This window comes from Mycteria americana, chromosome Z (assembly GCF_035582795.1).
Source record: "Mycteria americana isolate JAX WOST 10 ecotype Jacksonville Zoo and Gardens chromosome Z, USCA_MyAme_1.0, whole genome shotgun sequence".
NCBI classification, from domain to species: domain Eukaryota; kingdom Metazoa; phylum Chordata; class Aves; order Ciconiiformes; family Ciconiidae; genus Mycteria; species Mycteria americana.
The window spans coordinates 33,779,078-33,802,305 of NC_134396.1; the positions used below are offsets into that span (position 1 = coordinate 33,779,078).

Below are 23,228 nucleotides of genomic sequence, written 5' to 3' on the forward strand. Positions count from 1 at the left end.
TAGATAGATGTTAGAAAATAAGACGTGCAAAAATTTTCTTTCTGCATCAGCATAGTGATTAATCTTGTGTTCCCTGTTCCCCCATGATACCAAATTTCAGAGAGAAATGCAAAAAAATAGAAGGGGGCAATTATAAAATTCAGTAAACCATACCCAATTTTTTTTTTCTTACATATGGCAGATACACTCACTAAAGATATCAAAATGCCTATCATACATTTTGCCATATGGCCTTTTGCTGTACGTTTGGGGGGATTTCAGGTAGATCTTATGCATATACAATCGGTATATCTATTGATTGCGCAATTGTCACTGAATAATCCTGCGTTCATTTGTGGTAATTCCAGGAACTGCAATAGTAATAAGAACATGCATACAGTGACAGAAGAAATAGGATTTCTTTTCTCCAAATTTATTGGAGAAAATGTTCTCTTAAAAACCTCTGAAATAATACCATGGTATTCAACAGGTGCCAAAAATACATTTTAAATCTTCTGAGGTTATGCTTGCCTTTCTTTCCTCCCATACAAAATGTCTAGAAAGTAGCTCAGACTTTTACAATTTTTTTCTTTTGCTTGTAGCCACAGAGACTATAAAGTCTGTAATTTTTCACACACTCCTGTATGTATAATTTATCTGAATTATATAAAATATATAAAAAAATTTATCAGAATTATAAAAAAATCCTCATTTTAAGAAACTGAAATAATTTTAGGATCAAAATAATTTGTCTCGTTATGGTTGTACTCAGAAGTCAATGTTAATGAAATAATATTTATCTTTTGTTAAAGGAATGACTCATTTAGCTTTCATGCCTATACAGTTTTAGAATTTACCATTTCTTGCAAATCTGCTGATTGAAGTGAAAAAAATACTAGATGGTGATGTTTGGACCAAAGACATTTTTAAAAAGCAAAAATTAAGTCATCAAAATTACTACATTTCATAAAATAAAGTTACACAACAATCAAAGAGCATGGTTTCTTTGGCTCTACATCTTTAGTTAAAACAAATATTATATAGGAAGATTAAAGCCAGTATGAACACTGACTTCAATCCACTGCTTGTGATTTCTGCTGAGAAATGCAGTCAGTTTAAAAATTGCATTCTTATAAATTATCTTTAATATTGTTTTCCAATGGTTTAAATCTTTTTTTTTAAATAACTAAGAGAAAAAGACACAGTGTAAATAAAAAATACCAGTGAACAAGAATATTATAAATATTTTCAAATGAGAGAAAATGCAGATAGGTTATCAAGGTTTTTTTTAACAGTGGTTGGCTTATCTATTTTTTATTTATATATATGTATATGAAATTGTATATATGAATTACAAAACAGAATTCTCTTTTTAAAGAAAATTTATTATTTTTATTTATTTATTACTTTTAACCAGGAGTGACACCTTAGTAATTAATTGGTTTTGGAACTGATGTGAGCCAGTACAAAACAGAAAAACCTCTGTGTCGCAGACCAGAGGATGTCCCGCTTTCCAGAGCATTCCACGTGGGCCCATTGCAATTCTCTTGACACATGCTGCTGCGTGGAAGTTTACACATCTGTGATCCCTTTTTGTAGGACCCTTTTGTGTAGGGTCTGCAGATGCACGTTTTCTGCAGCATTGAGGACACCTCAAAATACTCGTCTAAAAATACTGCTAAAATACTACTAAAAAGCAGTCCAAAGTAAAACTAAAAAGCCATGTAGAAATCTGTGCGTGCCACAGTCACTTCAAATCAAATATGTATAACTCAGCAGTAAAAACATTTGTTTTGGTTACACCTATAGCCCTTGAAACCCTAAGTCTTTTGCACTTTCTTTCTGCTGGTGATGTATGGGAACTAATTTGGCTTGCTGTGTGCAGTACTGACAAATGTAAAAAATACTCACAAAGTACAGTTGAAATTTTTTTTTTGAGTCACTTTTTTCTTTCTCATTTTGGATACTTTATTTTAGTGCTATACAAGTTTCAATTTTCATTAGAAATCTCATGCAGACAGTTCTTGCATTTTTTTCATAAATTTGCTGTTTCCTTCTGTTTTCTTTTAGTATGCTGTAAGTAGCCATGGCCACTTATAGTGAGCGAACAAATACAACTAGAGTTAAATTATTTTGGAGTGTGATCATGAAGTAATAGCTTTCAGTATGGGAAGAGTTCAGATGGGTATGTTTACTACTTATTCATCATCTAGTCACAGTGTAGTTCAGATAATTGAAATATCAGAAAGGTTTGATTGATTTATATAAATGAAAAAACATTTTTTTCTCTTAAAATTGCTCTCTCACCACTAACACTGTACGTCATTTAACCAGACGATGGGTGCTGCAACAACTAATTCAGGAAAACTCCTTGCCCAGTCTTGTGACTAAAGGAAACTTGGGAGCAGCACCTGTGGAGAGAATTCACCGACTAGTGCAGGAGGAAATGAATGTCTGCTCTGAAGCTGCTGGGAGATATCCAAGCAACTACAATGCCTGGTCCCATCGCATCTGGGTTTTACAGCATTTGGGAAAGCTGACTGTCAAGGTATAATACAATCGTGAATGAAGTCTTAAATTTCCTTGTCTAAAAAAAAAAAAAAAAGTACTGGTTTGCCAAGCAGATCCTATGACCTGGATGGAGAGTATCATATTAAGTTAGCACAGGTAGCTAAGAGGGTTCAAAACAACAAGCAAAATATTGCAATGAGTATGTTTTGCATTTTTCTTGCCAGTGCAGGCAGGTTCTGCTCAGCAGAAAGAACAGATTTTTCTTGCCCATGCACAAAGTTCTGTTTATCTATTGGTACTTACTGTAATGAACTTGTGGCAGGAGGATAGATGGGACTGTGTGAGCTGAAGTAAAGAAGGGGCAACTGAAAATAATGCTTCTAGCACTAATCTTGAAATTCCTAATAGGGGAAAAAGATAATACATGACCAATATTATTTTGATAATGTAATGCAATGTCTTGTTTTGATACCCTTATTCAGCTTATCTGTGGTTTCAGAATATTGAAGGATTAAGTAAAGACAGCAGGAATTTCAGAGAAAGCATAGTATTGCTTGTAACTAGTTTCTTCAGCTCCAGCAGTATCTTTTGACAGCGTTTAAACTGAGGGCTGATCAAGCTATTTCAGCTCCAGCAGGGACTTCTTACGCAGTGGCGAATATTTCAGATCACATGGTAGTATCTAAAACATCGAGACCTGCAGCAAATTGAATTAGTTAATGTGACATGGTCTAAAATTATATAGGCAGTTTTGTAATACTGTGGTTTCTAAGCTGTTAGGTTAATTCCTTGCGAATATTAGGCTGATAGTGACGCATCACTCGCACTTTAACAGTAGCCACTGCATTTTGCCATCCTGTAAATACACAGGAGAGTGAAGGAGGAATTTAGTGGAGGTTGTTGAGTCGGTATAGCCATTATTTTTGTCTTATGGGCCAGCTACTGCTAGCAATGGGTGTTGTTTTACTGATTTTTCCTGTTAATTGTCACCTGAGAAACTTTAAAAATAGCTGCATCAGAGTGGTATTAAATAGCAAGTATGTTCCAGACTCCATGAAGGAGATAGCCCAGAATTTGGACTCATCTGCCTAGCAAGTTTGCATGAAAAGGTAGTTATGGAAAACTTGGAGGAATTACAGGATTGGGATGGACTGGAGGTTAGAAGTTAGGGTTAGAGGTCTATATAATAGGAAACTAGGGACTTTCACATAAGTCTTTAATAGCTTTATTAAAAAGGGGGGGGGAAGCTAGCACTGTTAATTAAAACTCAAGTTATTTTATGCTTTAGTTAACAGTAGTTTGAAGATCAGGATAACACCCTGAGTGCTTTTTGCATTTGCTATTCCTTACTAATTTAAATAAACAGAATTGTATTGTGATAGAAGTAACTCTTCTCAGAGCTGGAATTATTCTGCTGGGTTTATTCATTGGCAGTTGTCAATGCTTAGTGTGACAAGTCACAAGCATGCCTGTGGAGGAAGTGTTTTGAATTTGTTCGATCACTGCCAAGTCATTTGCCTTGCCTGCCATCCCAGTTCCCCTGCTGGTCGTCTTTTTAGGCTGATTACTAAGGAAGTGATAGTTTTCTCTAGTTTTGTCCAGCTGGCTTTGGTTATCTCTGGCAAAATTTCACTGGTGCTGCTGTTCCTTCACCAGTGTGTTTAACCCATTGGGAAATCTCCATGTTGACTCTATGGGGTTTTTTTTGTGACACCACCAATGCATCTCTTCAGATGGCCTAGCAGAAGGTGTTTGCGATGCAGGAAAATTAGGAAAAAGTGTGGAACGTAAAAGATATCAAGAATCTTGAGATAAAATTTGCATCTAAGTAACTTTAAAAGGCAGAATTAGAAAGTGATTATTCACAAGAGGTGACGTGAGGAAAAAAGCAAATATGAAGGAGGATGGGTAAAAAGCAGATATTATAGATTTTCACAAAAATATACAGCTTGTTTTCTTGCTTTATGTCTCCTTTTGTACCTTCAGCCATTTGTGTGTTTGAATACATGAAAAGAATGGTAAATTTCACTGAGATGTAAGACTGGAACTGTGCTGAAAAAATCAGCAGACAGAACAGTCACTGTGATTCTACAGCCATTTAGTTCTTGCAAAGTTGCCTCAAATTAGAGTACCCTGTGTTATTTAGGGCTACATGTCTGCTATAATACAAACTTTGCCTGTAGTTTGAGGTAGTTTTTATTATGGTGTACAAGGAAACAGAGGCCCAGAAACATAATGTATATGTTGTATTATCATTGAAATAAGAGTTCTTAAAACAGGTTTATTCTTTATGAAACTGTTGGCCTGCTTTGGAGGATTTGACGGGGTAGGTTCTTTGCAGAGTTTGGGGGTTTTTTCCCTTTGGTTTGGTAATCCTAATGCTTCTGCAGACTGAATCTCAGTTCAAACTCTGGGAAAAAGATATAAAATACTAGAGGAGAAGGTTTGGGCCCTGTAGGAAGATTTTTCTTACAGAATATAGATGTTTCTTTTTTCTTACACTAGACAGTAAAAAACATTTACCTTGTTTGAATATATAAATCTCAATTTGTTTTTCCTGCAGAATTTGAACTACCTTAGCAAGTTTACATGGTGTTTGAGTACTGTTCATTAATATCAATTAAGGAATTGTCAAGAATGGATTGTTCCAATCTAATCTAATCTTTCTGGTATTGGAGTACTTGCCTTGGAAGAGGACAAGAAAACTTGACTTCAGCTTTCTCATGCAACAGTACAGTTAGCTAATGGGGGAAAAACGTGGGCTCCAGACACCTACTAATAGGTGGGTGTGTACTTAGTTGGAGAACCAGAGTAAGAGAGTAATACCAGTATAGTTTGCTAAAACTCATACACATCATGATGCTTCAGAGAAATCATGTAGGTACAAAAATAGGATGTAGTTCAGCAAGGGTGGACAAACTTCTTTGTTTTCTTTAGATAGGAATACTCAACTTCATAATTACAGGATGGAGAGTGACTGATCAGGCCCTACAGTAAAAAAAACAAGCAAAGAAACAAGCGGTGGGGTGATTGTCATGAGGCAACACCTCTCTTGTGTGATGCCCAGAAGACAGAAGTATGTTTGTAAGACACAAAGTAATTTTTCCTGTAGACATCCCCAGTAAGGCCTTGGCTTTTTCTCAGGTGACTGGACCTCCAAAGGTACCTGTATTTTCTCTGAGTGGACATTGCCATATTTATCTGGTTATTCTTAAAATTTTTTTCCCCAGATAGAGTTTCTTTTCATTTCCTCAGTGTCCCAGACTAGGGAGAACGTTTTGGGCTGCAGTTTATGGTAGGTAAGCACTTCAAAAAAGCAAGCACAGGGTCAGGGAGGATGTAAGAAGGAATGCACACACGGAGGTTGACCAGGCACATATGTCCTATTCTGGAGCAGGATGCCAGTTCCATGGTACTCAGCTCACCAGCGAAGGTAGAAGAGGACCCTTTGTGAGAGGTTGTCAAGAGCAGGGAGGGAGGCGTTTTCATATCGTTTCCTCTTTGCTTCACAGAATAATGGCAAAGGGCTTGTGCTGTTCGGTGTGGAAATGGAGAAAAATGGCTTGGTAAGAAAGAACCTCTGTTGGAATTCAGACGTTAGCTGGCTTTTTGTTTTACCTCCAGTTGTTTGAAGCATCTTCCACTGTTACTCTGAGGTTCCTAGAGGAGAGACTTTTTTTTTTGTAGATCTCAAGAGGTTTAATGGCGATCTTCTGTCTTGCTTTTCTAAAAGAGGTTTTCTAGTTCAGGTAAGCAGTGATGCTGGGAATCATTCTGTCTGCTTTGTGCAGGGAGTTAAAATGCATAATTACAATGTTCCCCTGTAACTTTGTAGCTTATAAACATGTCAGGTAAATGAATCAGATTATTCTGAGGTCTAAGTTGGACATAATGTGTGTAGTATCAGTTCCAGCTGAATAAAGACTGGTCTGATTTTTCTGATGTCGCCCTTGAGCCTTATGGTTTTTTTAATAGGCTTTTAAATGTTAATGTTCAGAAATTAAAATAGTAAGCTCAATTCTTCAGAGAAGAGAGAAGCTGATCTTGAGGTTTAAAGTGCAGAACTGGAGATGGGGAGTTTTGGCACCCGTAAGAATCCCATGTGTGGGCTGTTATTTAATAGTGCCCTTCAGTTTGCTGACCTGTAAAAGGAAGATGATGCTGGTATCTCTTGTCAAGACCTAAAAAAGTGTGTTGAGTATCTTGGGTAGAAGGCACTGTTTACATCGTTTGTATTTGCTCTAATATCTCTTAGAACAGACACACCACAAAAAAGGTGTATAACTAGCTTTGTGCGTTTCCATGGTTTTCTTTGTGGGAGGCTGTGCCTCTTGTGCTGCAGGAGAAAAAAGACAGACTTGTGCCTATGAAAGTTGCTTTGCATCAGCCAGTCCTTTAAGTGACATAGGTAGCTTAGAAAAAGAGATTAAAAGCAAGAATATACCAGTAAGGTTATATCCAAAGTCTTTACTAGTAAACAAAAAAGGTAGTTTTGACCTCTTTGGAGAGTTTAAACTCCAGAGGAGGAGCAATGTAAGGAAAGAGGTTAAAAGCCTTTAAAGAAATACAACCATTAGTTCTAATAGAGAAAGTAAAGTAAAAGAAGCTTTGCCCAGTGTCCAAACTCACCTGTCTTCCTAGAAACAAATTTTGAAGGTTTAAAAACATTCAGAATTAAGAGAAAATTCGTAGGTGCCAGCAGTGTTACAAATACAGCTGCAGTTACCAGTGTCTGTATTTACCACAGTTATTGTGAAAGGCTTTCTGGGAGTTCACTGATTACCAAGGCAAGCAACTTAATTATGGACAAATAGTTTTATATTCCACAGGCTCTAGGACTTGGAACATAACGTTAGTGGTTGACATTCTTTCCTGGAAAACAAAAGTGTAAATTACTTTAAAAAAGAAAAAAAAAAAAAGATTATTTGAAGCAACTCACCCACCCTCTGACACCCATAATGCACTAGGCAAAAATTAAAATACTTCTAACTAATATCCATGTGGTTTGGTGTACGCTTTACCTCTGCCTCCTCTGAACGGTCTTTATTCCTAACCATTTTGAGATTCTTAAACCACTGCTTATTTCTTATCATAAGTGGTTTGGGTTTTTTTCCCCTCACCCTGTGGAAAGGTTTCTGAGACACCTAGCTTTTCAGACTTTGGAAGAAGTGTAATTTCTTTTGTGCAGGGGTGCCAAGATACTTGTCAGCACATGGCAGAAAAGGCTTAGTGATTATTTCATTTTTCTGTGTGTGTTCTTAAACCGTTACCACAGTGGCTGAAATCCCCAGAGGAGAGTTACCTTAATACAGAAACTGTGGTGGTAAATTCCTCCTTTATACTGGTTGATAACTGTCGCTGCTTTTTGTTTCAGGTTCTCCTCGATGAACTTTCATCCACTAAATATTGGGTATCCATGCATGTCTCAGACCATAGCGGATTTCATTACCGCCAGTTCTTACTGAAGTCCTTGATAGGCAGAACTGTGACTGACAATAATGTACTGGTACGAAACCAAATGGTAAATGAGCAAAACCCTAGCCTTCAAAAGGAGGAGGAGAGTGCAGGGGCAGAAGCTGCCTGTGCGGAGGAGCAAAGCGTGGATCTCCCCTGCCGTTTAGAGGAAGAGTTGGAGCTCTGCACTGAACTGATTGATACTTACCCAGGGCATGAAACCTTGTGGTGTCATAGGTAAGAGGACTTGGTTAAAAGAGTGTCCTTCTGATTTGTGGATTGTTCTTTGCCTCACACTTCCAGAAAAATTGTTCTGATCCACTCAGTAGAAGATTTCTAAGATACCATGTCTTAAGCCTTTGGAAAACATTCAAGAGCATAATCAGAGCTATTGAATGGAAAATTTGATTGGGCTTAAGTATCTTGTTTATGTAAGCTCCACTTGTCCCTATAGTTTGTGCAAGAGACACAAGATACTGTTAATCAGCCTCCTCACACTTAAAATGTTTGAAAGGCAAAAGATGAGCAAAAGATAGGCAGAAGATGGATCAGCTGCAGAAAACCTCTGCTTTGCCAGCTGGGTGTATGTGCCTAACAGCAGATCTGCCAAAGTGACACTGAGCCCTTTTTTGTAGAGTGTGAGCAGTGACAGCAGACTTTTTGTTTGTTTGTGGGGGAATCTGGTGGGATAGCAAGTGAACTGAAGCAGTTCAGCAACAGCAGATTATTTTCAGTGCATGACTTTTTTTTTCTTTTCTTTTTTTTTTTCCTTTCTTTTCCTCTGAAGAAGGCGTGTGTTCTACCTTCAGCACCACCTAAGCAACAAAATTCCTCTTCCGAGTGCGGTGGTATCATCTGTGGACAGCAATGATGAAACTCTGAATAATTCCCACCACAGTCCTGCACACTTGGCACAAGCTATGGATGTTGATGGTTTGAATGAATCCAGCAGCAAACAAGGTTATACCCAAGAAACAAAACGCCTGAAGCGTGCTCCTATGCAGGACTCTCTTGGTCCAGAAATGGAATACCAGTTCATTGATAAAGTATTATCAACTTGTAGGGATGCGGACCAAGCCAGGTTTGCTACTGCTTATAGGAAATGGTTAGTTACTTTTTTAGGTCAGTGAAGGAAGAGTTTAAAGTCTTCAGGGTTCTTCTTTTAGTGCAATATTCTCTTTTCAGACACAAATGCATGTCTTGGTTGCAAGTGTTAGCTAATCATGTGTTTCTCACTCTTTCAATGGTCAGTCCTAAAGTTCATATTCAGAGTAGAAATCTGTCACTTCATTTATTTAAGAACTGGCATACCTTTTTATTAAGCAAATGCAGTTTGTTCTTTAATCTTTTTAAGAAATTACTGTGTCAGCATCCTACCATGCCATTTTCTTATTTTTTAACTTCTGCATTAAGGTGGACTCTGAATCATTTGGCTTTTAAAAAAAAAAAAGTTTGAAATGCTTTTGAAGCAGTGTCTGGGAAAAGAATAGGAGGATCTGTCAGCTAAACCTGTTTCCGGGTTGTTCCTCTTTACTATAGTGGGCATCTTGCTAATACCTTATTGGATTCATACTATATTTGGTGAGTGCTATTGCTTTTGTATTAGCAACCTTTGGTAGAACAGCAGACAGCAATGCTTCTTTCTCAAGGCTCCAGTAACAGTATTGGAACCATGCCTTTTACTGTTGTAACTGGGTTTTTGTTTGCTTATTAGTTGTCACATGAGTTTGGTAGGAAAGTCTATGAAGTCGAAATCCTGAAAAGCAGATACAGGAAAATGTGACAGAAAATAGTTCAAACACGCGTTCACACTCAGAACTTACAGTCAGAGCTATATTTGGAAATACTTTCTTAGAACAGACTACTTTACCTTCATTTCCTACTTGGTATTTATTTATTTATTTTATCTCAACAATCCAGAATTAATGACACTTGACACGCATTTCTGAATGTATTATGTACACTACAGAATCTCAGTCTGCTAAATCACACATTGGTAACTTGCACTTAACCAAGACCATGCAAGTCCACTAGATGATGGAGTAAAAAGTAATTCTTCTAACTGGTCATTGAGACTATACAATGAAAAAAGAAAGACAGCAGGAGCTCTCTCCTCACTTTTGTTCTTTTGCAGAGCTTCAGTCTTTGGGGATTTTTTTCTTTTGACTTTTCCTTAAGAGCACTTCTCCAACCATACATCTCTGTTTACATAATTGTAAATTTTAAGGGAATTTGAAACACACTTCTATTCCAGTGGAATTAAACATGAATGGTTTATTTTGTCATTTCCTTAGAACTTGTCTATATAAGGGATTTTTTTACACTAATGGAATTGTGCTGGTCCAAAGTCCCAGGGGGGAAACATTATACAAACTGTAGAAGTTTGTACAATGGCAACATCGCCCCTGTTCCAAATGGACTATTTACTGAGGGGATTAGATTTTCAAGCTAGAGTCTTTGCCAAAATTGCTGTATATTTCTCCTGCCCGAAGTGCCTCCTAACTGTGATAAGTTTCAAGCTGCTGTTTCTGTTGGGCAGAGAGAGTGACAATGAGGGAGGAAAAACAGGTAGCCTGCTCAAAAGGTATCATTTGGAAAGAAAAAAACCACTCGAAACATGTGGAATTCCAACAGTTCTAAATAATTTGATGGATGGGGATTACTCTTGCATTTCAAAATGAAAATAGACCACCTCTGGTCTTAGACAGTATGTTCATAGCTCATTTCAGGCACAGAGTAGCTACCAGAGACATTTCTAAATGTACACTCTTCTGTTTATAGTACCTAGGTAAGACTGACCTAGGCTTGAGCATCTCCATGGCAAAGCTTTGTCTCAGTGGGGATCCACACCTGCCTCTCTATAGCTGAGGACATATTACATGGCCGTTTGTTTTGAGGTGCTCTGATTGATGGTTTTAGTTGCAGAAGAACATAATCGATGTGTGAAGGAGGTATCGGAATGGCTTCAGAGGATAATTTCGTCATAAGATGTTGTCTCTATGACCACTGACAAAAGGGTAGGTTCAGGTACAAACCAGAGTCTGAACTTAAGAATTTAACTTGAGCGAACTTTTACCCATCCCGGAAGACCTGATGTTTTTTGAGTATGAAAGATATGTGAAAGCACATGTAGTAGTCTGGGTCAGCTTGATTAACAATATCCCGTTAATGACTAGTATGAACCTGGGAAGTGTGAAGTCAGCTGGCAACATATTAAGGATCACGTTCTTGGTCCTAGATTACTTGGTTAGTAATGTATTTTTGTGTTCTGTTTACCTTGGCAAAAATTACCTGTTCATGAGAAAAATATTTAGTGGCAGGAGCAGACTGGGAAGTGGGAGCATGATAAGAAATATTTCTTGAACTATGGAAGGGAAGAGATGCTCTCTTCTTGCACTGGAGTGATTGAGGTTTTTAGAGGAAAAGATTGATATTAGAATCTGACTTGTAACCCATGATCTATTTCTTCCAGACTATAATCTGGAGTCTTAGTTGGCTTTCTTAGAGCTGTATCGTGGAAGTACTGTGCTACTGAATTTGACAATCTTTGCATCATAAACACTTAAGATCAAACAGCTGCCCTCATATACATGTGTGCAGTTCCTATTCATGTCAGCATGAGTTATGCATGCTTGTAGGAAGACAAGATTTGGTCCTATGTAACTGAACAGAGTTGCATTGTATTTTCATACTTCAAAAATGTTCTGAGAGGTCGGATTAGAGATGGTGCTGATATTTTTATTACTTTTACAAAACACTGATGGCTGTAGTATGACTCTTAAGTGTGGGTTTTTAAAGCCTACACCCGATGGAAATACTGCCCCCCCCCCCCCCCCCCTTTTTTTAAATCCAGTGAGAATAGTTACATTTAGAAATGTTTGCAGACCAGACTCTGCCACACAGAAAACTAAACAATAAAAGTGAAATTGAAATAAGTCATATGTTCCCCTTTGAAAGAAATGCAAACAATAAGCTGTCAAAATTGAGCTTTAATGTTTTCATGGTAACAATATAAATTATCTGAAAGAAGAAAATATATGATTAAATTACTCCAAGCCATAAATGTCCTGAAGCCTCTTACATTAAATGATTGAAGAGATACTTCCAACAAATTGCATTAAGCTTACATTGAGTGTGATGTTCTGGAACTGTGATCTTTGGAACATACCTGTCTAACCATTCAATATTACTGCAGAGTCCTATTTGGGCACCGCTTGGAAAAAAGAAAAGTGGCTTCAGGCCATTGGTAGTTAACATGTGTAAAGGTTACCATGTACAGCTACTTTAAGTAATGTATTTTAGTTGTTTTGTGTTTCAGAGGTCAGAGAATTATAATGTAGTCAGTGAACATTCTTGCAGAGAAGCTGCAGAAGCTGCAGAATACAAGGCTCTCTCTCTGAAGTTCCTTCAAATATAAAATCAAACTTTGTACATCTGTAAACGTCTTCATATGAAGTTCAGCATCTTTACTGATTTTATCTTTTGCTCTAGTATGTGTCATTTGAATTGATGCAAATTCTTTTTGTTCTTTGGATTATTCTTTGTAGAAATTTCTTTGTGCTAGAAACAGGGTTTTGAGGAACAAATGTAATTTAAAACTACAGAAATTAGAATACAAGGAATCACATTTTTAAGGGGTTGAATTCTCCGCTGCTAAATACATTAACTGTTATTTCATTGGCATTTGTTTATCTTGTGTGTTACAGTCACTGGAGCAACACATGCAGCATTAAAGATAGCTACAATAACAAACTTGTATAAAGTTATTATTGGAACGCATTGCTATAGCTGCTCTGATTAATACTTGTTAATCTACTCATGCCTGCATATTAGTGTTTTGTTGACTTCTTGCGTATTCTTTATACAATCATATCCTTGTGTCATTTAAATAGGGGGAAAAATAAATTGTCGGTTTATACTGTTTGATTAATTACCTTAAATAGAACTTGTTTTAAGACAAATAAGCGAAGTGGTTATATAGTGAGAAAGCATAGATTCTGTCTTATAATCAAAATTTCTCGCATTTCCAGTTTTGTGTTAGTGTGCTGCTTAATTAGAATGTGTAGCTAGTCTTTATGGACAGGAGTGAGTTCTTTTCCTAAGTAGATAATTAATGAATTTTTAAAACAGTACTGTATAATATTGATGAGCAGAAACGAAGGGTTTTGGAAAGGCTTGTCTGCATAGCCAGACTCAACAAGCATACTTTTTCAGAATAACACATAATACAATGAACAAAATGTGACTACCAGAGAATAATTTAAGTGGTGAGTCTTCAGAGACTTGATGATTGAATTTTTGGATAAGGTTGTTTGCTTAGTTTTGTTTTGCCTTCTGTGAGGGAAGAATGTTCCTTAGGTTTTTTTATTTAGTAGGAAGTGAACCATTGCACTTAGTATGGGGGGGAAAAAAACCCCACAACTCCCGAGTTGTATTGTCTAGAGCAATTTTGGAAGAAGAAGTAGTGAAGTGAAATGTAGATGTGACTTTTAAATGCATGTTGGTCCTGTACTCATTTGGTGATGAGAGGTCTTTACAATTAGATCTTACTGTTTTATTAATGTCAGATATAAAGGAAAGAGAGTAACTCACCTATTCTCAAATGCACTTAACATTCAAGTTAGTTTAAAGGAAGTTCAGTGTCCCTGTCTAAGATAATTTTCCTTCTTTTTTTCCCATGTGCTCAGAGATGTGTTTCCTTCCCAACCTCTTCTCTGTTCTTCCAACCAGCAAAGAAGAATGTAGCAAAGCATTGGTGAGGTGGCCTCATTTCGTGTTTAGATAACTCTGACTACCTCCCAAAAAGTGCTCTGATTGATGTCCTTAAGTGGAGTTCATCAGGCTCAGTTTTTTCGGAACCTCATGATAGGCCTCCGTCCTCTTTCAGAGGTGAAAAGCAAGAGCTTTACCTATGAAGCTGTCTAGTTTCCCCAGGAGAGTTTAAAGGAGGAAAGAAAAAAAAAAATATTGTAGTTCAAGTTGGGAAAACTAGAATTAGCATAAACTTTCATTAGTCTTTTCCTCTGAAGAAGCAATGTATTGCTGAAAAATGGAGGAAATATGTGCTTCCAAGAAATTTCTTGTAGACAGTTTATGCTTTTGAATTACAGACCTGACACTTTCTAGTGGCTTTTACTTAGTGTGTAATGTTACTTCTCAGGGCATAGTCTATTGTAGTGAATTAGGGTACATTTTTACAGTTTATAACTATTGATTTAAAAAGAAACCATAAATGCTAAACACGTAGTAACTGAGTTTTAAATTTTTTTGTCTAGCGTAGTGTTTTATATGTACCCACGAGCTAAATACTGTACCTAATGATTCACACTAGACCTTACCATCTCATCTGCGTCATATTGTTATTCTGTATCTTAAATCGATGTTGCGGTCTTGCAGGAAGCTCCTGACAGTTGCTGGGTTTCTTCTCTGAGTTCCCAAGTACTATTCAGCAGGATATTCAGTATCTCAAAGACCTACGTTGTAATGATGGGGAAGCTTTTTACAGTATCTCTGTTGATCCACTATGTATCTTAGATTTATTTTTTTAAAAAACTTTTGTTAAGAGTCTGAATACTAGAATTGCAAAAGCTTTTACTTGTTGATAGTTGGCAGACACTTACATACAATACAACTATTCTGAAGAGCAGAACTCTTAACTGAAGTCTAGTTTATTAAGCATATTTATCTGCACCATCTGGAACCTGCTGTTAATCCTACTGTATAGATGGAGGTGGAGAGAACCCACAGCAAGGTGCGTATTTTCTTCACAGGACACTTTCTGAACAGAATACAATTATGGTGAAACAAAGAGCTTTCCTTCAATGAGGTATTCCTGTATGTTCATTGTGAATAAAGTTATGAAATTGGTACATCATTAATACAGTAAGATTTTGTGAATGGCTGCGTAGAATGAGTAGGTAATTTTTTTTTTAACAGAGTATTCCCTGTTATTAAAAGATCACACAAATGATACAAGGTACCAGAACTTGTTTTTACAAGACAAAATATATTTATACCTACTGTGTCTGTGTTCATTCCCTTTTGTTCCAGTTTTTCTTTTTTGAAGTAGCTACATTTAAAACTGGGTAGTCGTCTTGAAAAGTGTGCTTAGGAACGTCGTCTTTAATTTCATGTAATAGAAATAGTAGATGTCTTAAATGGTTTTAAGTAACATTAAGATCCAAGGTAGTGACAGCACTACAGTATTTAAGTGAGCCATTAAACGCTAATTTTGTAACACCGTCATGTCCATCAAAGTATTATTCTATGTAGGGCAAAATGTTTATTTTATCAAGATACATGAAAAAATATTTAATTCTCACAGCTTTCATATTAGGGGGAAATACAGTTGGTTTTAAACATAATATTTTGCAATATTTTTTCTATGAAAAATGCTCAGATACACAGTTGTGACCATTGGAAATTTTATGTAGGTTTCCAGTGCAGATAAATTAGACAAATGGTAAGTTTTGTAGCAGAAAGAATGAAGTGATGACAGGACAGTAAGACACTGGAAAGTAATCTGATAAATGACCAGTGTTCTACAGCATAGTGAATGTAAAGCATTAAGTTTGTTTTTCGCTGGTCTTACTTTGTCGTAGGATGAATTCCTTTCAGAGGGGGATTGTTTTCTTTTTTTGTCATCAGTAGAGAACTTACGTGTGAATAAATTATCTATATTTATTCTCCCACAATAAGTGTGCGTGTATGTGTGGGTGGGTGGGTGGATGGATGGTAGAACTGTATTTATGTAATGTCCTGTGAAAAGGGCAAAATCTCCCACAAACGGCTATTTTTATCTAACACTGGTGATCTGTGAACAGAACTCTTCCGTGAAAGACCTGTCCTAAGTCTGAACCTAGCAGGATCGTTGCCGATGTCGGGGTTTTTGCTGAAAGCAGCGCAATCTCTTGCTTCCCCTCTCTGGCTTAGTCTGCCTTACATGCATTGTGTGCATACACAAAGCAAACTGTTAGTGGGTGGTGTTTATTCCAAGTGCTTGTAGGGAGCGTTTGAGACAGTGAAAGAGTTTGTAAGCCTTGCAGGCTGGGAGAACTGGGAAGTGCGCAGCCAGTGTCCTCCTGCCTGGGGGGATACCTTTCAGGAGTCCTCCGGGAAGGAACAGACAGGCGTATTTTGGATGAAGTGCTTTAGCATCACAGGAGACTGGGAAAAGTATGTCAGACACAAACTAGCAACTGAAATTGGTATCTGAATACAAACAACAAGTTGTCTTTTTGGTACTTTTATTTTCAATATTTTTCTCATGTTCTTTTTATAAAAATCAATCAAATTGAAAAAAGATTTTCAAAGTTACTCATCATTTTGAATGTCTTCTGATTTTGAATTATTGGATTTGAGAGCTCTCCTTAAAGGGCTCAATTTTATTGGAAAAGGCTAGCACCTTTCCTCTTTCCTCCCAGACAATGTGATTCATTCCAAATGTTCTAAAATGAGCACCTAAAATTACAGGGCAATACTGAAAATACCGCTCATCATCTTAAATGCAAACTTAGAGCAAGGACATGTTCTGCTCATACAAGTTTGGGTTTGGGGTTGGTTTGTTTTTTCCTTTTTCATTTTATCTTACTAGCTGCTAGGACAGAAGGCAGAAAGAATTTGTGGGGAAGCCCTGAGTCGTTATGTACAATGTTGGTTTACTTAATTCAGAGCTTCATTAAATCAGAAACCTGAGTATAAGCAAGTAATAAACCCTCCAGGGTCCTTGTATAGGAATAATTTGCAGGATCTGGTCATTAGTTTGTTTCTGATCTGAGTGCTTGATTTTCACATCTGTTAAAATGAGTGACAGAATTCCCACTGACTTGACTGACATAGGGTCAGGCCATGCTGCAGAGAGGGTATCAGCCACTACATGGTAGCTTTGATGTTTTTAGTGTGATGGATTGTAAGTGACTTCTTTGTCTTCTGCAAATGGTCATTTTTATGGCTTCAAGGAAAAAAGCAGTTAGGGTTAGTGTATATTCGTTCGCACTGTGGTTGAGGAGAAACTGTTATGGTTGTGGAATATTACAGGTTTAAAAGGGCAGCTAGAGAGAAATATGGGTACTATGGTGTATCAATAGCGAAGAAATATTCCCCCCCCCCTTTCTTTTTTTTCCCTCTTTTGTAGTGGAAAAAAGTTTCATACAATAGACCTGTGTGCAAACCAGAGTAACAGATTAGTTTGGGAAGTATTGCATATCAATAGCATATAGGTCAATGCCTGAGGTTTATGCAGGATATTTAGGGATGAATGGTAAGCTTTTACGTGCCATGTGATAACTGATGCAATATTGAAGGGAGAAAGTCTTAATAAATGGTGAATGGCTTAAGTTTTACTATTCTCTAAGTGTGCTATATACATTTACGGTGCAACAATAAGCTGCACATTTGTCACCCTGTCATCTCACAAATGCTAATAACTAGGTAACAGCTAACTTCCTTTTTAAAATGCATCTACTTAATGTTGTTTTGAGATACTCTGCAATTATTTGTTGTTATCTAGTACTAGATAATTTTCACCACGCTGTTAGTCCATCTTCAGTGGAACCCAGCCAGGTATAGATTTTCATGGTTATAAATCTAGTTTTGCTGTGAAAGGAAGTTGAAATTCTGCCATATAAAACATTCAGTTTTCTGATGTCTAGTTAGAAACATAGGAGGGCATCCTAGCACTGCTTTCCAATTGTGCACACTGAGTTTTACCTTGTTTATCTCAAATATTTTGTATTGCATGTTAATTAAATTTTTACATACCCTAGTAGTAGAAAATATATTTTAAAAAAAAAAAAAGAGCACCCCTACAGTCCTAACTATTCTATGCAGATGTCTTCCGAAATTTACAGGTACAATTTTAGTGGTGGTGGTTGGTAAATAGATTTTTTTTTTTCACTTATTTATCAGCAGACTTGTTTTTATATGTATTAGTGACAGAATGGACTAAGCACAGCTGTAAGTTATTGTATTTCTGTAGAAAATGGAAAATAGTGTAAAATCGTTTTTGTTAAATGTTGGCAGTTTTTAAATAAACTTTTCATCTCCTAAAAAAAACTGTTTTCTGTGACAACATATTTACCCTGGACTCCAATTTCATTGTTTACCAACAAATGTCCTTCCTTAGTTATTGCTAATCTCTTTTCAGTGATAAGCTTCTTTTAACGGGAACTGCGTCTTCTCTTGTCAGTTTAGGTGATGGCAGCGGACTAATTTTATGGTCTATTTAAACATCAACAGTTAAGACTTTTTCAAATGCATTCCTATGTCTTCTGTTCAAGCTTAGCTTATGGAAGGATGGAGATGAACAGCAGCTCTTCTGTATAAGAAGTTTCCTTCTGGCAGTAGACAGCTGGCTGTACTGTCTAGAGTTGCAGAACTTGGACAGCTGAATGATGCTCATGTTTCTGTAACTTCTTTAAGTTTCAGCATGATGTTTGGTGACGTGCTTGCCTTTTTAAAAATCTAGAATTAACTGGAATAGCTTATGCCAGTCTTTCCAGGGTCCATAAAATTTCTGTGCTGTCATAATTGAAGGGAAAACATTTCACGGATCTTAAAAGCAGGTGACTGCCCTCTTATGTTCAAAAAATACACTTTGTTTGATTCATGTTAAAGATAGATATAATATAAAAGCATGGTACTTTGATCCCAGTTGATTGCCTTTAGAACATAAATTTTGCTATATAAATTTTATGAGACTACCTGAAGAAGAATCCTCAGGTGACCCCTAATCTGACCTGGATGAAAAGACTATGCTCGCTGTTTTGGTAAACTTTCTAATTATGCAAATACAATACACATTAACACCTGGATCCACAGTTTTAGATCTGCAGTTGTGCTCCTCAAATAGCATTCTACTTAATGTATAGTTTTGTGCTTTCATTTATCAAAAATCGTTCACTGTTTATCAAAACTGACTTATATGTTAAGATCTTTCATAGACTTGAGTTAATGCTGCAGTAAATTTGCTTCTAGTCATTGTATATCAGGGCAATCAATGGCTTACTGAAGAGCTTTCATTCCAGGCTGTTATCCAAATAATTCTGAGGTTCATACAATTTAAATACTTAATAATTTATTAAATTATTAAATATTAATAAAATAATATTGAATTATTAACAGAATGTGTGGTTGGGTGCGGGTTTTTTTAATCTAAGCAATGGCTACATTAGGATATTTCAGTATAACAGCATACGTAAAAGATTCTTCAAATAAAGATAGATGGTTGTGTATTTTAGGTATTTTACAGTGCATGACTGGAATCATAGGTCTGATAATTCTCATGTTTACTTAAATATTTCTTGGACTGTCTTGTCATCCTGGTGTCTTGTTCATGAGATACACATGCAAAGTAATGAGCTAACAACACATATGAAAAGAAATGGAAAATGTAATGTGTCTGCATGGTCATTCTCTTCTACTTGCACTTCATAATATTTATTTGTTCTCTGGTATAAGGCTTCAAATCTTCCACTGTTTTCCAGTTCTAGTAAGTATAAATGTTCCCCAGCTACTAATAAGCATATGAAGACCTCTAGAACTCCTTTGCTGGATGCCAGAAGGCAGTGGTGGCACTGTCTGCTTTCTCAGAGGTATGAAGCATCTGGCTATTCCCCTGCAGTCTGTTTGGGATTGCTACACCTTTGTAAAGCAAGCCATGGATTCACTGCTGCCTTCGTAACTTGTCGTGGTTTAGCCCCAGCCGGCAACTAAGCACCACGCAGCCGCTCGCTCACTCCCCCCTGGTGGGATGGGGGAGAGAATCAGAAGAGCAAAAGTAAGAAAACTTGAGGGTTGAGATAAAAACAGTTTAATAGGGAAAGCAAAAGCCACGCACGCAAGCAAAGCAAAGCAAGGAATTCATTCACTACTTCCCATGGTCAGGCAGGTGTTCAGCCATCTCCAGGAAAGCAGGGCTCCATCACGCGTAATGGTTACTTGGGAAGACAAATGCCATCACTCCAATGTCCCCCCTTCCTTCTTCTTCCCCAGCTTTATATGCTGAGCATGACGTCATGTGGTATGGAATAGCCCTTTGGTCAGTTTGGATCAACTATCCTGGCTGTGTCCCCTCCCAGCTTCTTCTGCACCTGGCAGAGCATGGGAAGCTGAAAAGTCCTTGACTAGTACAGCAACAACTAAAACATCTCTGTATTATCAACACTGTCTTCAGCACAAATCCAAAACATAGCCCCATACCAGCCACTAGAAAGAAAATGAACTCTATCTCAACTGAAACCAGGACAGTATCCACCCCTTATTCCATACCATTTACGTCATGCTCAGGTCTCACACTATCCAATACATTCTCATTACCCACCATCACCCTTCCCATCCTTCGATACAACACACACATATCATTCCCCTAGTCCATGGACCACCCCTACAAAATATTTGTAAAATGTCCACAAATGTCCACAAAATGTCCACCGAGTTCATTCAGTCCATGACTTTGGGCTTCATCTCTTATGGTTGTTACTCAGGACAGGAGAGGTGGTGTGTTTCTTGGGGTTATTGGGCACCAAAGCCAGCTCAGGTCAGGTCACTGCTGCACTTGCACTGCTTCTTGTAAGGCTTCTCCTCCATTTGTTCAGGTGGTTCCAGCTGTAGTAATTCCTATAACATGCAACTCAAATCATGGGTTACAACATTTAAAGGTATATCCATTACAATGTCCACCCCTGGTCCTTTTGGACCAGGATATAGGATTTAACATTGCAACGAACTCCTTCCCTTGCTCCTAGCCTGGCTAGCAACAAGGGTTTCCTGCTATAGTAATTCCCACAACATGCAACTCAAATCCCGGGATACAACAATTTAAAGGTATTTCCATTACAATCTCCACCCCGGTCCCTTTGGACCAGACCATCAGGTTTAACATTGCAATGAAGTCCTCCCCTTGCCCCTGCTCCAGCTTGGACTTATCAACAGAATGTAGTACCTTCAGAAGTAAACTTGCTCCAACATGGCCTCATGCACAGCCACTGATGCTTCAAGGTGTACCTGCTGCAGCATGGACTTTATCCACAGCCACAGATGCTTCGAGGTGCACCTTATCCAGCGTGGACTTATCCTTGGACCACAATCCCTTCAGAGGTATACCTGCTGTGGCACAGACATAACCATGGCCACAGACATTTCAAGATATACCTGCTCTGGCATGGGCTAATCCATGGGCACAGACGCTTTGGGGTGTCCCGCTCCCACGTGGATTCATCCACAGGTCACAGTCCCTTCGACTCAAGTTCACAGCGGAGTTCCAGCCTGTCCAGTACAGCAGCACAGAAACAGCAGCGATGCCCTGGCCATCTGCCAGCCCAGGCGCAAGGCCATTGCTGTTATCAAAGTGTTCCCAGGCACAGCAGAGTAAGGTGATCAGCAGTACAGCAGCACGGCAAGCAGTGAAAGCAAAAAGCAGCCACTAACGAGCCCTAGGCTCTAACATACAGTAAGGCAAGCAAGCCTATGGCAAGCACAGAAGCCTGCTGATTAATAGCTAAACAGCAATAACAGCTATAAATTCTATCTGGCACATTCCAATCAAATCTGTCATTATCTCAAACCCTTCGAGCCCCACGTTGGGCGCCAAAAAGGACTGTCGTGGTTTAGCCCCAGCCGGCAACTAAGCACCACGCAGCCGCTCGCTCACTCCCCCTCGGTGGGATGGGGGAGAGAATCAGAAGAGCAAAAGTAAGAAAACTTGAGGGTTGAGATAAAAACAGTTTAATAGGGAAAGCAAAAGCCACGCACGCAAGCAAAGCAAAGCAAGGAATTCATTCACTACTTCCCATGGGCAGGCAGGTGTTCAGCCATCTCCAGGAAAGCAGGGCTCCATCACGCGTAATGGTTACTTGGGCAGACAAATGCCATCACTCCAATGTCCCCCCTTCCTTCTTCTTCCCCAGCTTTATATACTGAGCATGACGTCATGTGGTATGGAATAGCCCTTTGGTCAGTTTGGATCAACTATCCTGGCTGTGTCCCCTCCCAGCTTCTTCTGCACCTGGCAGAGCATGGGAAGCTGAAAAGTCCTTGACTAGTACAGCAACAACTAAAACATCTCTGTATTATCAACACTGTCTTCAGCACAAATCCAAAACATAGCCCCATACCAGCCACTAGAAAGAAAATGAACTCTATCTCAACTGAAACCAGGACAGTAACTGAACACTTGAAGCACCTTTGAGAGCTACTTTTCTGCAGTATCTGATAGAGAAGTAAAAAAAGAAAGGAAGTGGAAGTGTTATGTTACGAAAAACCTCAGTAGAAAGGGGTAAGTTGGTGGGGCACAGCATGAAAAAAAGCATGGCAGAAGCAGTTCTGTCTTTTGGCTATGTCTTACCATTACCTACATGAGATATATCTGGCATGCAGACATGTTGACAAGCTAGGAAAGCAGTGTCTAAGGAAAAAAGCCTTTTGAGCGCAAGCATGTTTCAACATTTGAAGTAGAGCATTCGTAAGGGAAGGAGTTTCCTACTTTACTGTGGGACAGCTTTTTTATTTCTCTTGCATATATGCTGTCTTAACTCTGACATGCCCTGTAGTATTAGTATTTCTTTTGCCGAAGTAACCTTTCTTGGTGGCTGACAGCTCAAAAGACAAGGTGGATAACAAAGATTTTCAGATGCAGAACCCGTGGGGTTTCAAAGGTGTTGCTTGCTTTCTCCATATAAGCTTGCTTGTTTAAACAAAAGTATTAATCTGCCTGGCACCTCCATCTGATTGGAAAAAGTGACATCTCTGAAGGTGCGCCCAGTGATTTCCATGGCGATCGGTGATTACTAAGTGGAGTCAAATAGAAGGCACGAAGAGAAAGATCAGTCCAGCCATTCATTACCATTATCCACCCTAAAGCTAAGAGCATACATCTTTAATTAAGCACATACAGGCATGAAGCAAAGTAAGACTACGAGGCATCCAAGTTCTATAGTGCCACTTCAGGTTAGCACATCTGTGTTTGCATGTTCAGCTGTATGGGAGATGACTGTATTTTTAGCCAGGGAGATTTGTCAGAGCTGCAAACAAATCAAGGGAGCCATGAAAATTTAGTAGCCACTACTAAATTTCTGTTGACCTTAATTTCTTTCCTCGTTGGGGTGGCTTCGCTACTGAAGGTCAATATAGTCTTTTCTGAGGAAAAGGGAAATGGGAACCTTCCTCTCCATGCATAACTGCTGTCTTTACAATATACTGTCTGGCCCTGTTTTGCAGGTGACTGGCCCCTTTTGTACCCCTTGCTGTCTACCTCCCCATTCCCACTCCTGCACATTCCTTCATCAGTC

General features: G+C 38.2%; 1 protein-coding gene across 3 annotated transcripts in view; it reads left to right on the forward strand.

The window, feature by feature from the left end:
* The window catches only part of PTAR1 (protein prenyltransferase alpha subunit repeat containing 1), a 34,138-nt gene extending 23,134 nt beyond the window's left edge, over positions 1-11,004 (forward strand). For 2 of the 3 annotated variants that reach the window (XM_075526633.1, XM_075526635.1), the window contains 3 exons: positions 2,314-2,527; positions 7,865-8,181; positions 8,732-11,004. In XM_075526633.1, coding sequence (XP_075382748.1) covers positions 2,314-2,527; positions 7,865-8,181; positions 8,732-9,074 — 874 coding nt within the window. In that variant the 3' untranslated portion in view covers positions 9,075-11,004. The remainder of the gene's footprint in view (positions 1-2,313; positions 2,528-7,864; positions 8,182-8,731) is intronic. The other variant, XM_075526634.1, reaches the window with a different exon arrangement.
* Positions 11,005-23,228: the final 12,224 nt, after the last annotated feature.